The sequence below is a fragment of the Ananas comosus genome, linkage group 9 (assembly GCF_001540865.1).
Source record: "Ananas comosus cultivar F153 linkage group 9, ASM154086v1, whole genome shotgun sequence".
In the NCBI taxonomy this organism is placed as follows: Eukaryota; Viridiplantae; Streptophyta; class Magnoliopsida; order Poales; family Bromeliaceae; genus Ananas; species Ananas comosus.
The window spans coordinates 220,180-232,939 of record NC_033629.1 but is presented as its reverse complement, the minus strand read 5'-3'; the positions used below and the strand labels follow the sequence as shown (position 1 = coordinate 232,939).

Here is a 12,760-nt window from a genome sequence, read left to right as displayed (position 1 = left end):
TAATTATTCGACTGATTATAATTTTTTTTAAAAAAGTGTGCTATTAATTAACCGTGGATAGAAGTACTATACTACTATGGCCCCATTGGGGCTTTGCCTTCAGGGGAATGTAGGATATGAAGCACAGCTCACATGACTCATACATAACCTAACAATACAACAAATTCACAAAAATAAACGGATTGAAAAAAAAAAAAAAAAACAAAACAAAACAAAACAAAACAAAACGAGGGGGTAACACACATTTATAGTATAAAAACGCTCAAACCATAGAAAGCAAAAGAGAGAAAAGGACAAAGATTAGGATGAGGGAGGAGGTTGGTCAAAATGCAAGCCACCTCCCCACCGTGATTATCTGTGACAAAGAGAAAACGGGCATCCAGCTTAGATTAATACATGTCCATAGTTAATGCATTAGTTGCATATCTATATTGTCCGAACGAAGTTGCAAACTACTTTTGATTCTGAAATGAAGACGCCAGATGCTTCCGAGTGATGCTTAGATGAATCTCACTCACTTCTGAGACAGCAAAAGAAAACGGGAAAAAAAAAAAAAAGTTTTATTAATACGGGGGCGAATTCTAACCTTGTGAGATAATATCATGTAATCAGAGAACAATTTAGTCAAATGTTTCATACCTCAGGCTCAGCAGGTGGTTTAGCCTCTTCTCCACCCTTGTATCCATCCTCACCTGCATATCCATTCTTGTTTTCAGTACAGTTTCCAACTTTAGTGCCTATTCTACACGACTTCTAAAACTGCTTCTCTACTTAAAAAAGCAACATTTGGGTATTTGAAAAACAAATGATCCAGAGTTTGCTACAGCGGAAGCCGAAGTAACTTCTATGCCCCCAAAACAAAAGCTCTAAATTGAAACTGGGAAACAAATATGAAGATTTTAATGAAAAGGCTCTTAATGCTTCTTCTAACGGCTCTAGTCTAATAACACTTCTAGCTAAAGTTCTAAAGTCTAATTTATTGTTAAATAGTTAAAAAGAAAGAGGTTCCCTCACTTCTTTGCTAGGACTTTATGGAGGCACTATACAACATAACATAGTAGTAGTTCTTGACTTCTTTCTGGATATTCTTTCAGAAAACTATTTAACAGAACTTCGAATCATATCGGAGAATAAATTATTCTACGTTACCTCCATCCTCAGGCAAATCAGAAGTCCAGAGAGTAAGATTGTCTCTCAGCAACTGCATGATCAAAGTGCTATCCTTGTACGACTCCTCGCTTAAGGTATCCAGCTCCGCAATTGCCTCATCAAAGGCTTGCTTTGCTAGATGACAAGCCCTAGAAAAGTTCCCAGATATTATCAGTCATCAGATTGAGAAAAGATGAGAAATTGACAACTAAATAGATATGCTTAACTGATTTCAAATCATACCTCTCGGGGGAGTTCATGATTTCATAATAGAAGACAGAGAAGTTGAGGGCGAGACCAAGTCGGATAGGATGGGTCGGGGGCAGATCGGTGTTGGCTGTGTTTGAGGCAGCCTAAAATAATTGAAGAAAAACATTAGAGAACTAGATATTAATGGTAAAGAGAAAATATTGGACGTGCCTGATAGGCCTTCAAAGATTGATCAGCAGCCTCTTTCCTTTCTTGATCAGTCTTAAACTCCGCCAGGTAGCGATAGTAGTCACCCTTCCTGCATCAACCGGAAGGAATTTCAGCACATGCAATTCTCTAATTGAGCCCCCAACAAGAGAAAATTTTCATTCTTGAGAAGTTTAATGAACAGAGGTAGAAAAGGAAATCCCAAAAATTTTGGTGATGTACATAGAATACGTGAAAAATAACATATTACTAGCTACAAGCACATTAGAACATGCATCTACAGATCAATCTATTGTCCAATCAAATTTGATTTTAACCATACACTCAAGCAGACTTTGCAGTGCCAATGAGTTTCTTAAAGATAAAATATCGAGCTACCTCCGTTTATTATAATGGACTTCCGCTGCAGAGCATACATAAACAAGACGGCATATGAGTAATTTTTGTATTTTACATTAGCTAGTATAATCAAATATAGATTATTTACTGTTTCCAATTGCATAAGAAATGCAAGGCATTAACAAAAAAGAAAAGAAAATCAATCTTAAAAAATGTACTCTAAAAGGTTCCTAGGATCACAGCAAACTGAATCAAATAGGTTATTATTCCGTGAACTTTAGACATCTCATAACAGAACAGTGAAGTTAATTTTCAACAAATGAAAACGAGTAACCCTTCCCTCCCAACTACCTATATACATCCTGCACCAACTCTATTATCAGCATGGTTTTTCATTAAATCAAATGCGATCATATCTTATTCCAGTTCTATGAAGCAATTGATCTTTACTAGTGCATAAATGGTCTCTATTACAGATGCCTAAATCACCTCATTTTTCGCAGGATTAAACAATTATGAATTCTGCACCTATCTTGTGTCAGGCGATATTAATTTCTAAAAAAAATAATTAAACAGATAATGCACTTCAAAAGATCAAGTAGCACTTTAACTTACATCTTATAATAAAAAACTGTAGATTCTCCAGAGCCGGAAGAGGGGATCAGATGCTGATCAATGATGGACAAGATATCATTGCATATCTTGGTAAGCTCCTCTTCCACTTTCTGGCAGTAACCCTTGATTAGTTTAACATTTTGTTCATTCCCTTTTGATTCTTCTTTCTGTTCAATAGAGGACATGATACGCCAAGACGCTCGGCGGGCCCCAATGACATTTTTGTAACCCACCGAAAGGAGGTTCCTCTCCTCTACCGTCAGCTCCACATCAAGCTTGGCTACATTCTTCATGCTTTCAACCATTTCTGTATGAAGATAGCAATCAATACAATAATTCTGGTATACTTACAGAAAAGTAATCGTTAATGCAATTCATCCTTTATGTTCCTTGACAACACAGCTACTTTTTAATTATTAGCTCCATGTAATGAAAAGTTTAAAACTTTCACCACACATTTTATTATGCATTTCATTAATACTTCAATAGGTAAATAGTTGTATATTATGCAAAGAACCATCATCTACCTCTAAAATGGGAAACAAATAGCAGAATAATCACTGGCAGAATAAATCACATCATGTCTCAGAAAAAGATGAATTTTAACACATAACGAAGTGTTGATCATGCATACCTTGTCAACACCTCAAATTTTGCACTCAAATTCCACCAAACTAACACTCAAAATAACGACATCAATAACAAAGTAAACACATTGGGAAATATATTCATTTCACCAAATCATATAAGCTGAGACATTGGGATCGTCAACATTTGCAAACAGGAGAAAATGAGAAACCAAAAAAAGGGACAAAAATCTCAAATCGGAGGCTGATATGACATTGCGAGGGAAAAACTAACTGCGAACACCAAAGCTAACGAAACAATCACAAATAGCTCAAATTTGCATTAAAAAAAACGAGAAAAGAGCAATAATCAATCCACATGACGAGCTGGATCATATGAGAGCAAACAAACGAGAAATCTCACCGTCGTATCGCTCGGCTTGCTCCGCGAGCTTCGCCAAGTAAACATGGTTCTCCCTCTCCATTTCGCCCCGCACCAGAGGAGAAAAGAGGCGCTTTTTCCGAACCCTAGAAAGAGAGAGAGAGAGGAGATGAAGGGAGAGGAGGAAAAAAATGGTTCGATCCGAAAAGGGCGACGGGGTGTATTTATAAGGGTTTGTGGGGCCTTTAAATGGCGCCTGTGGGACCCGTTCTGGTACACGACGACCAAGATCGGGCCGTCCATTCCTCCGAGACGAGCGATCCCCGCACGAATCGTGATGAGGAACCCGTCGAGGGGGCCTTCGCTGGTCGAATCGGGGCCGTCCGATCGGGCGTGATGTCGGGATGTTTTTTAAATATTATAAAACTATTTATATAAAAAAAAATTAAAGACCAAACGAAAAGAAAAGGCGCCTTTTTGCAACCGCGTGTTGGCTGGGTTAGCCGTTAGCCACAGTCTGACCTAACTTTAAAAACCTAATCTGATGGTAATTATTTTTGGTTTTTTATTTTGGGTACTTTTGAATTAACGAATCTTTTATTATAATATTAGTATCATAGTTTTCTAACTAATTTCATATTATATCGTTATAGAGGTTTTCACCTTCTCACATTCACAAATTACGCCTTCCACTTGCTCCCAAACAAACAATCCCTTACACCATCTCTCGCTCGGGTTCGAACTTCTGAGACTTTGAGCTAGAGTTCTAACTGTGGTTAGGTTCAAGACAATCCGATTCGATGAACCAGATCTATGCGGTGAAAATCTTCAAGTTAAAGTTGAACAATCCCGTGCAAATCTCTAGGCCCAGATCTACATCTAATTAAAACCCAACTTGGCCCAACTCAGGTTAAAGTTGAACAATTTACGCAAACCAGTAGGCCTAGGTCCATATTGAATTCAAACCCAACTTGGCCCAAGAAATGAATTCTATGCTTTATTTTTCTCCTTTGAATTGTACATGGAATATTTAGGCTCCATTTTTCCAATTATCTTTTTTGTTAACTCAAATTGGATAAGATCCCATAAAACCAATATTACTTTTTCAAAGAAGCGGCAAACCATGCGCAATTTTGAATTTAAAGGAACAAAACAAAAGAAAATTATTCTGCACTAATCTTCCGCACACTACATAGAAGCTATTTAAAAAACTGAGCCAAAGAAGAACAAGACCTGTTGCCATCACTCTGACTCTGTGTGCTGTAGAAGAAAAGGAAAGAGCCGAACTACGCTGAGCAGATCCTCATCAACATCTACTTTCACACTGCACCGAACAAAAACAATTGGTTAGAGAACAAAAGCAAACAAAACGAGGAAACAGTGACCCATAGAACTACAAGACCAAATCAATGAATAAAGAGTGGAATTTCAACAGCACGCGGAGGAAAAATTAAAGCCATTGAATGGCCCCAAAATAGATTATTGCATCGCGGGGCTCAATAACCGTATGTAGACAAACCGAATAAACTAAAATAAGGCAAACGTGAACATTAATCATATTGAAATGCAAAGCAGTGCACATGGTGAGACTTGGGTGTTCGGTGTTTCATTCAACGAAAGTTAGAAGATAAGGATATAAAAATATTATTAGCAGTAAGTGGTTTGCCTGCATGACTTAGCTTCCAAACAGCTAGCTTATCTACCACTCTAAGAAGGGACAATGAAATATTTGATGAACTAAAAAGCAATTATATCCAAATCTATATACCAACTACATGCTGACTATGTCAATCCACTAGTAAATGTGAGGAGGAAAATATGAATGAAGGAGATACATCTGGGTCTGGCTTATTTATAAATCAGAAAGATATAAACAAATTCACTAGAAGCCAGTAAAGGGCAAGGATGTTCAAACAAAAGACAAACAGTGGGCCATGGACATTAAATCCAAGATCTACTAGTTCAAATGGACCAAATGGTGCTTCTCACATATAAGCTGCAGATAGTAGCTGATTTGCTTCAAACAATTTGATGGAGAACTCATCTCATGTTGTCATCTTACCTTTCCCAGCCCAAGGCCATGTGATCCCCCTCATGGAGCTCTCTCACTGCTTAGTAGAACACGGCTTCAAGATCACCTTCGTCAACACCGACTTCAACCACAGGCGCATTCTCAGCGCCTTATCTGAGAAAGGAGATCTCTGCAGAGGGATAAATATGGTCTCTATTCCGGACGGATTGGGTCCGGGTGAGGACAGGAATGATCTTGGAAGGCTTACCGAAGGGTTCACGGTGGTCATGCCTGGTCATTTAGAGAAGCTCATTAGAGAGATTAACGACGCCGAAGGAGAGAGTTGCAAGATTAAGTGGATGGTCGCGGATGCGAATATGGGGTGGTCTTTTGCTGTGGCTAAGAAGATGGGCATTAGAGCAGTTTCCTTTTGGCCTCCCTCCGCGGCGTTGCTTGCATTTATGCTGAGAATCCCCAAGTTCATTGAGGATGGTGTACTCGACGAAAGAGGTAACACGTCATTTGGTTATAACCAATGATTTTCCCTATTCACATAAACAAAGGAAAGAAATAAAATGCATTAATCTTACTGAAATATCTTTTGCGAGTTTCTTTTACATGACCAGAAACTTTAAGAGGAAGTAGAAGAGAACAATGATAGGTGAGACTTTTTGACACGCGATAGTTTTCGGTACTCCAACGAACCAATCTAAATGGCAACTACTGATGCTGCAGCCGTATTTAGGATTTTGCAAGTTTAAAATTGCTTCTTGGCTCTTAATTTCTTTCTTCTTTGAGTGTAATCTCCGTACAAGCTTCTTTCGATAATTATTTTGCAAAGCATATAAAGTTTAACTAGCTAAAACTTCCTTTCATTTATCTCACAGTAAGAAAAATGGACAACATATGCAAGTACACAGTTTCATTCAACCTACCTGGAGATCACTCCCAGGGTCTTCCATTTTATAGCTTATTTGGTTGTTCTGAAGTATGACAGTCGTGGAAACTTCGCCACCAGGATAATTTAATGTTGTCTTGCGAAATCAAAGCTAGATAATAAAAGGAAAAGAAGTGGTGAACTCTGGATCAGCAATTGTGACTCCAACATATTTATTCACTTGCGTTCTCAGCTGTTCCAGAGATAACAAAACACAAATGACAAAAATAAAAAGTAAAAGTCTGAAAGGAAACTGAAGCTATTGTACACATATATCAAAGGAGCTCAGATATATAGTGTTTCTGAACATACGTGTAGAATCCGTAAGTGGCCCGCCAATTCTTTCTCATGATTTGCATTCTATGCAGGGCTACCCAAGAGAAAAGAGACAATTCAACTGAGCCCCGGAATGGTCCCTATCGAGACGACCGAGTTTTCGTGGAACCACATCGGCGATCCAAAAGGCCAGCCGATCATCTTCCAACTGATACTCCAGAACAATCAAGCAACCGAGCTCGCCGACGTCATCATCTGCAATTCGTTCCACGAAATCGAGCCGGCGACATTCGCCTTGCACCCAAACATACTACCCATCGGTCCACTAATGGCCGATCAGAAGTTCGAGAAGCCGATCGGGCATTTCTGGCAGGAAGACATGACTTGTTTACATTGGCTGAATGAGCAGCCTAACAACTCTGTCGTATACGTAGCATTTGGGAGCTTCACCGTATTTGATCGAATTCAGTTAGAAGAGCTTGCTCACGGACTCGAACTCACTGAACAGCCGTTTTTATGGGTCGTGAGAGCGGACTTTACGGATGGATCAAGTAATGAATGGTTAGAAGGGTTCCGAACCCGAGTCAAAGGACAGGGAATGATTGTAAGCTGGTCTCCACAACAGCAAGTGCTGGCTCACCCCTCTATTGCTTGTTTCATATCGCACTGCGGGTGGAATTCGACTATGGAGGGAGTGCGAAACGGGGTTCCTTTTTTGTGCTGGCCTTATTTCACCGACCAGTTCCTTAATCAAAGTTATATTTGTAATTCGTGGAGGATCGGTTTCAAATTGACTCCTGATGAAAGAGGGATTATATCGAGGGAGAGAATAAAAGAGAAGGTAGAGGAGTTGCTCGCGGACGAAGAGCTAAAGGCGAGGGCTTGTTTGTGGAGGGATATTGCTCATAGGAGCATAAATGAAGGAGGGTCTTCGTATGAGAATTTCAAAAAATTTGTTAACATAATAAGCCAGGATCACTGAGAATTAATTTCGGCATTCAGAGGAGGATCAAATGAGAGATACAGATTTATCGTGCCTAATTTACGATTTGAAAACAAGACAATGTGGACAGCACCAGATAAAGAATTGCTCGCACGTCGAAGCACAAAAAAAAAAAAGAAGAAAAAACCACGAAACTTATTCTGTATCATCTGCTTCTAAAGTTTTCTACTTGATGTATTAGGACTCGGGGTCGGTTGTCGAAAGATGTAATGGCGCGCAGTGTCCTATGATTACAAACAATTGTACAACTCATTCAGGTGGGATCCATTTCATTTATGAATGTTTGCAAATTGCAAAGCTAAGGAATAAATCCAACCATTCGAATCCCACGAGCTTGTGCAAATCTTACAGAATTGTTTGTGGGCACATGCTTAGCAAGATATATGTTGCGTATTAAAAAGGTTATTAATAAGCATGTTTTCTCAAAAAATAAGCATGTTCCTGTTTAGCATGTTAAGATGGAATAATGTATTAAAAAAAAAAAAAAATTTGTTGATTGTTACGAGATTTTCATTTGAGAATTTTACAATGGTAACACACACACTATTCACAGGGATCATCACTAATAAGCATACATTAAAACAAGCAAGTGAACTCCACCTCATTTAGAAAATCTCTGTAGAGCTATGCAAATTTTAAAATAATTATAAACAACATACAGTGCATTATTAGCTCCAAAGATGATTCAATTTTAGAACTATATCTCTACACCATCGTGAGCAAAAAACACACAGGATTCCATCAAATTAGGCTCAAACTTTGCCGAATAAATAAGAAATAATCAAATTAGGCTCGAAAAATTCGCACCAAGTTAGGGGAAACAGATCAAGTAATTATCAGAAATTACATAATTAACAGAAAAGCAGCTCACTCACCCTTTAGGATTCTGGAGAAGTTCCACAAAACAAACCCTCAAATTGTCGCAGCGAAGAGAATAAGAAATCCGTGGGAAAGATGGGCGAGAACCCCCCTTTTTTTTTCTTTTTTTTTTTTCATCGGGAATTGGTAAGCTTTTGTTGGAGAATATTTACCAAAATGGTTCGAGAGCTAATAATTTTTTATTTTTTATTTTTGAAAATTAGAGCTAAAAAAATACTAGTGCGCACCGAATATGAAGCTAAGATTGAAATAAACTAGCTAAATTTTTTTTTTTTTTAACTCTTTATTGATATAGACATAGTGATAGAACTAAAGTTCTTTTGTAAAATTAGTTTGACGAGAGATATGAATTAATTTTTTTTCATTTTATTTGGTAAATTGACTTACGCCTGCGTGGGTTAAAGTTAATTATGATATTTTTTTAACAGTTTGAGTTTTAATTAAAAAATTAAATTATGATGAGTCAAATAATAAAAACAAATATTTATGGCTGAAAATACTTCATTCTTCTTTACTTTCGGAGAGACAAAAATAATGACAAATGCATCAAAACTTATTCCTGGACTTGTTTAATCCAACTGGTCGGAAATCTTAAATTTAAATACTGAATAACTTCAATTAAAATAAATTTTATTTTTCAAAAAAAAAAAAATCTAAAAACAAGTGCTATCACTATTAGTAGGCCACTAAATTCACTACAAATATTCTGCGAGAGTAAGTTGGATCATAAGTTATTGTGTAACGTGGGCAGCTCACATTAATTTTTTTTTTGCAGTATCTGGGGGGACCATAATTTTACTTATATTTTTAAAAATTTAGTAAAAAATTCAAATAATTTAAATCACATTTGAGGAAAATAAGAAGTTTTTAAAAAATTAAATGGGCTAGGCCGTGCCCACACCACGGACTTGCTCGGTACGGCCCAACACGGCCCACAACCTATGCCAAATTAATTGGGCCTGCTCGTGGATTGCGCGATTTTTTTTTTTTTTACACCCTTAATTAGCCTCGCACGAGAGATTAAACTTGGGGGATTAAATCTCAGACCTTAATCTACAACACTAAATTAGCCAAATGGTTTGGTAGCAATAAAAAAAAAAAGAAAGTAAAAAATCGATAAATGTTAGTAAATTTCACTGTATATAAAAATGACACAATATAAAGTGTTTGTGAAATGATTTACTTTTTAACATCTAAGTTCATGAAATGCACATTTGGAAATAATTCATGTTGACAAGACTAATTTATAACATAAGGAAAAAAAACATTGAATAGATTAATTAATTCGGTTGTGAATAATGAATATAAAATATTAACTAAAATTGCCAACCTGTTGAGTTTCCTATCCTGTCTCATTGTAGAGTAAATAAAAGGAAAAAGAAAAAATGCAAGAGACTCCACCATATATACACCATTAATTTATATATACTGTAGACTCCCTCATAACATATTAAATACATAACTTGTATACAATCCTAAATTATACATAGTAATGTATCATATTTCATTGCAGAGAAGAGATGAGATATGTAAGTAAATTCTTTGTCCATTAATTCTTTTTACTTATGTTTAAACACCGTTGGAACAACTCATGCATGTCACCACTGGGGAGTAATGTGAGGATTAAATGAGTGAGATAAATACTTAACCAAGATTATTATTCCCAACAATAAATGGGCAACTAAAGCCACCAAATTTGAATTAAATGCACACTAGGAGGGAACAAATTAACGGTCCTAAAATGACACGTAATTAGATTAAAGCTAAACCTCTCTCACAATGAATCATAAAGGAGTTTCCTTATTCCCCATATTCAACTTAAATACCCACCAGAAAATGGGCACTAATTTGCAAAGTTTTTTATTTCCTTCCTTTTTTTTTTTTGAGAAATGTTTTCCTTCCATTTTGATGCCACTGAGCTGTGTATAAATGTAACCTTGCAAAACAAAATGATCGTAAGCACAAAAACGTTCACAGGGAAAAAAAAAAAAAAAAGGGAAAAAGAAACGTAGAGGGAGAGGGAGAGATATAGATAGTGGTGTGTGGGAGTGCACAAACTATAAAAATACAAAATGATTAAGTGTTGTGGGTTTTTTCTCGTAGTAATAGCAATGAGCGTAATGGCCACGAAAACAATGGCCCAAGGTGCATGGGACACTGCCCATGCAACGTTCTATGGGGACATGTCCGGAGGAGAAACTATGCGTATCTCTCTCTCTCTCTCTCTCTCTCTCTCTCTCTCTCTCTCTCTCTCTCTCTCTCCACGTACACTAATGTTTTGAACTTTCTTTTTGGTTTAGCTAAAATTTGTGTCACCATTTTTTTATAGGCGATTTTGAAACATTTTTCCAAGTTTTGTTTATTATTGTTAAGCTCTTGATCCTTCAACTACCATTTTCTACATTTCCTTTTCTTTACTAACATGTTTTTTCTGCGCTTCCATCGCAGAAGGAGCTTGCGGGTACGGCGATCTGTTCCAACAAGGCTATGGCCTTGAGACCGCAGCCCTAAGCACGGCGCTCTTCAACAACGGCCAAACTTGCGGCGCGTGCTTCGAAATCCAATGCTACGACGACCCGCAGTGGTGCGCGCCTGGCTCGATCACTATCACCGCTACCAACTTCTGTCCCCCGAACTATTCTAAACCTGGCGACGACGGCGGCTGGTGCAACCCGCCTCGAAAGCACTTTGACCTGTCGATGCCCATGTTCGTAAAAATCGTGAAGGACTACCACGCGGGCATCGTCCCCGTGCAGTTCCGCCGCGTCACCTGCGTGAAGCAGGGCGGCATGCGGTTCGAAATCAAAGGAAACCCTTACTGGATTTTGGTGTTGGTTTACAATGTGGCGGGCGATGTCGTGGCGGTGTCGGTGAAGGGGTCGTCGACCGACTGGATAGCGATGTCGAGGAACTGGGGCCAGAATTGGCAAACCGGGACGCAGTTGGTGGGGCAGAGCTTGTCATTTAAGGTGACCACCAGTGACGGCCGGACGGTCGAGTCGGATAATGCCGTGCCGTCGAATTGGCAATTCGGTCAGAATTACGAGGGCGGACAGTTCTAATCAATTTATCACAAATGAGAAAATTAAGAGCGCGCGGAGAGTTCGTGTTTGTTTTTGTAGTAGTATTCGATTGATATAGAGTTTATGTTGTTGTCATGACTCTTCTTATTTGAATAAAATTTGTTATTTCTTTCGTTGTCCTTGTGCTTTGTTCTAGTAAAAGATCAATATAGATAGATTTTAGCTGGTTTATGAGCTGTAGGAAAAATATTAGTGGTCAATTTTTTTTTTTCTTTCTTTCCATTTTCTTTTAATCTAAATTAGCATGCTTAATTAGCAAATGTTTGAGTTATTATTAGCAATAAATGAAAAACCGGAAAAGTTGCATACAATTGTAGAAAGAATTCTAAAGGCCCACGTACTGCTGTATATTGCCACAGTCATTTTTGATATCTCCAAAAATGATTCATTATATTTATTAGTATTTCAATCTTTTTTGCTTTAATAATAACAAAATATATATGGTCTAACAATATTAATTTTCGTTTCAAAAAACTTATAAATATATATAATAGAGTTATTATACTCCTATAAGTATAAATTCTTTAGTACTTTAGATAAAAAAATATATGTACGGTTAGGATAAAAGTAATCTTTTAAGATTTAGTAGGTGGTTAGCTGAGTAGTATCATATAACAAGTGAAAATAATTAAAATGATAAATATAATGGTCGAAAATTTATGAGTATAAAAAAAGTATATTCATACGAATATAATAGCTGGATTATATATATATATATACATATATATATATATATATATATATATATATATATATATATATATATATATATATATATATATATGAGCGACAAATTGGGGGAGAAAAAAATATTTTAAAATTAAAACAAAAAAGACTCATTAGTCATTACAAGTATGGAAAGAACAAGAGAATTTGATCTTAATTTGTTTCTCTCTAAAAGTGGCTTATTGTATTTGTATGAGAGGGGAAAAAAGATTACATATTTTTCATATATTTCCTTTTCGATTTTGCGGGCTTAATTATATCCTAATCTATGTAAGGGGTGTGCGGTGCACATGCTGGCCTGGTGCACCGGGTCTGGGCAATTTTTCTTTTTTTCTTAACTTGGGGTATTCCGTAAATACGTTGAAGCCGAGGGGTAA

The 12,760-nt window shown here is 37.1% G+C and overlaps 3 protein-coding genes and 1 long non-coding RNA gene across 6 annotated transcripts; 2 read left to right on the top strand and 2 right to left on the bottom strand.

Annotated features, from left to right (window-relative positions):
- Nucleotides 220–3,673, bottom strand: LOC109714743 (14-3-3-like protein GF14 iota). Its single transcript, XM_020239440.1, has 7 exons — nt 3,511–3,673; nt 2,521–2,827; nt 1,570–1,657; nt 1,393–1,502; nt 1,150–1,298; nt 640–692; nt 220–520 (listed from the first exon to the last, which is right to left on the bottom strand). Exons 1-7 carry the CDS (start codon nt 3,569–3,571, stop codon nt 515–517), a joined length of 774 nt encoding a protein of 257 aa, XP_020095029.1. The 5' UTR covers nt 3,572–3,673; the 3' UTR covers nt 220–514.
- LOC109714745 lies at nt 4,545–8,817 on the bottom strand. 3 transcript variants are annotated; one of them, XR_002217431.1, is made up of 4 exons: nt 8,571–8,817; nt 6,415–6,609; nt 5,531–6,024; nt 4,545–4,792 (listed from the first exon to the last, which is right to left on the bottom strand). It is a non-coding gene; the product is annotated as an uncharacterized LOC109714745 (long non-coding RNA). The 3 variants fall into 3 exon arrangements; XR_002217432.1 differs by having other exon boundaries at nt 6,415–6,528; nt 8,571–8,815; XR_002217430.1 differs by lacking the exon at nt 8,571–8,817 and adding an exon at nt 6,729–6,869.
- On the top strand, nt 5,500–8,560 carry LOC109714741 (UDP-glycosyltransferase 83A1-like). The gene is made up of 2 exons (XM_020239438.1): nt 5,500–5,989; nt 6,785–8,560. The coding sequence occupies exons 1-2, from the start codon at nt 5,500–5,502 to the stop codon at nt 7,672–7,674; spliced, it is 1,380 nt and encodes a 459-aa protein (XP_020095027.1). The 3' UTR covers nt 7,675–8,560.
- LOC109714742 (expansin-A2-like) lies at nt 10,611–11,678 on the top strand. The gene is made up of 2 exons (XM_020239439.1): nt 10,611–10,779; nt 11,023–11,678. Exons 1-2 carry the CDS (start codon nt 10,647–10,649, stop codon nt 11,634–11,636), a joined length of 747 nt encoding a protein of 248 aa, XP_020095028.1. The 5' UTR covers nt 10,611–10,646; the 3' UTR covers nt 11,637–11,678.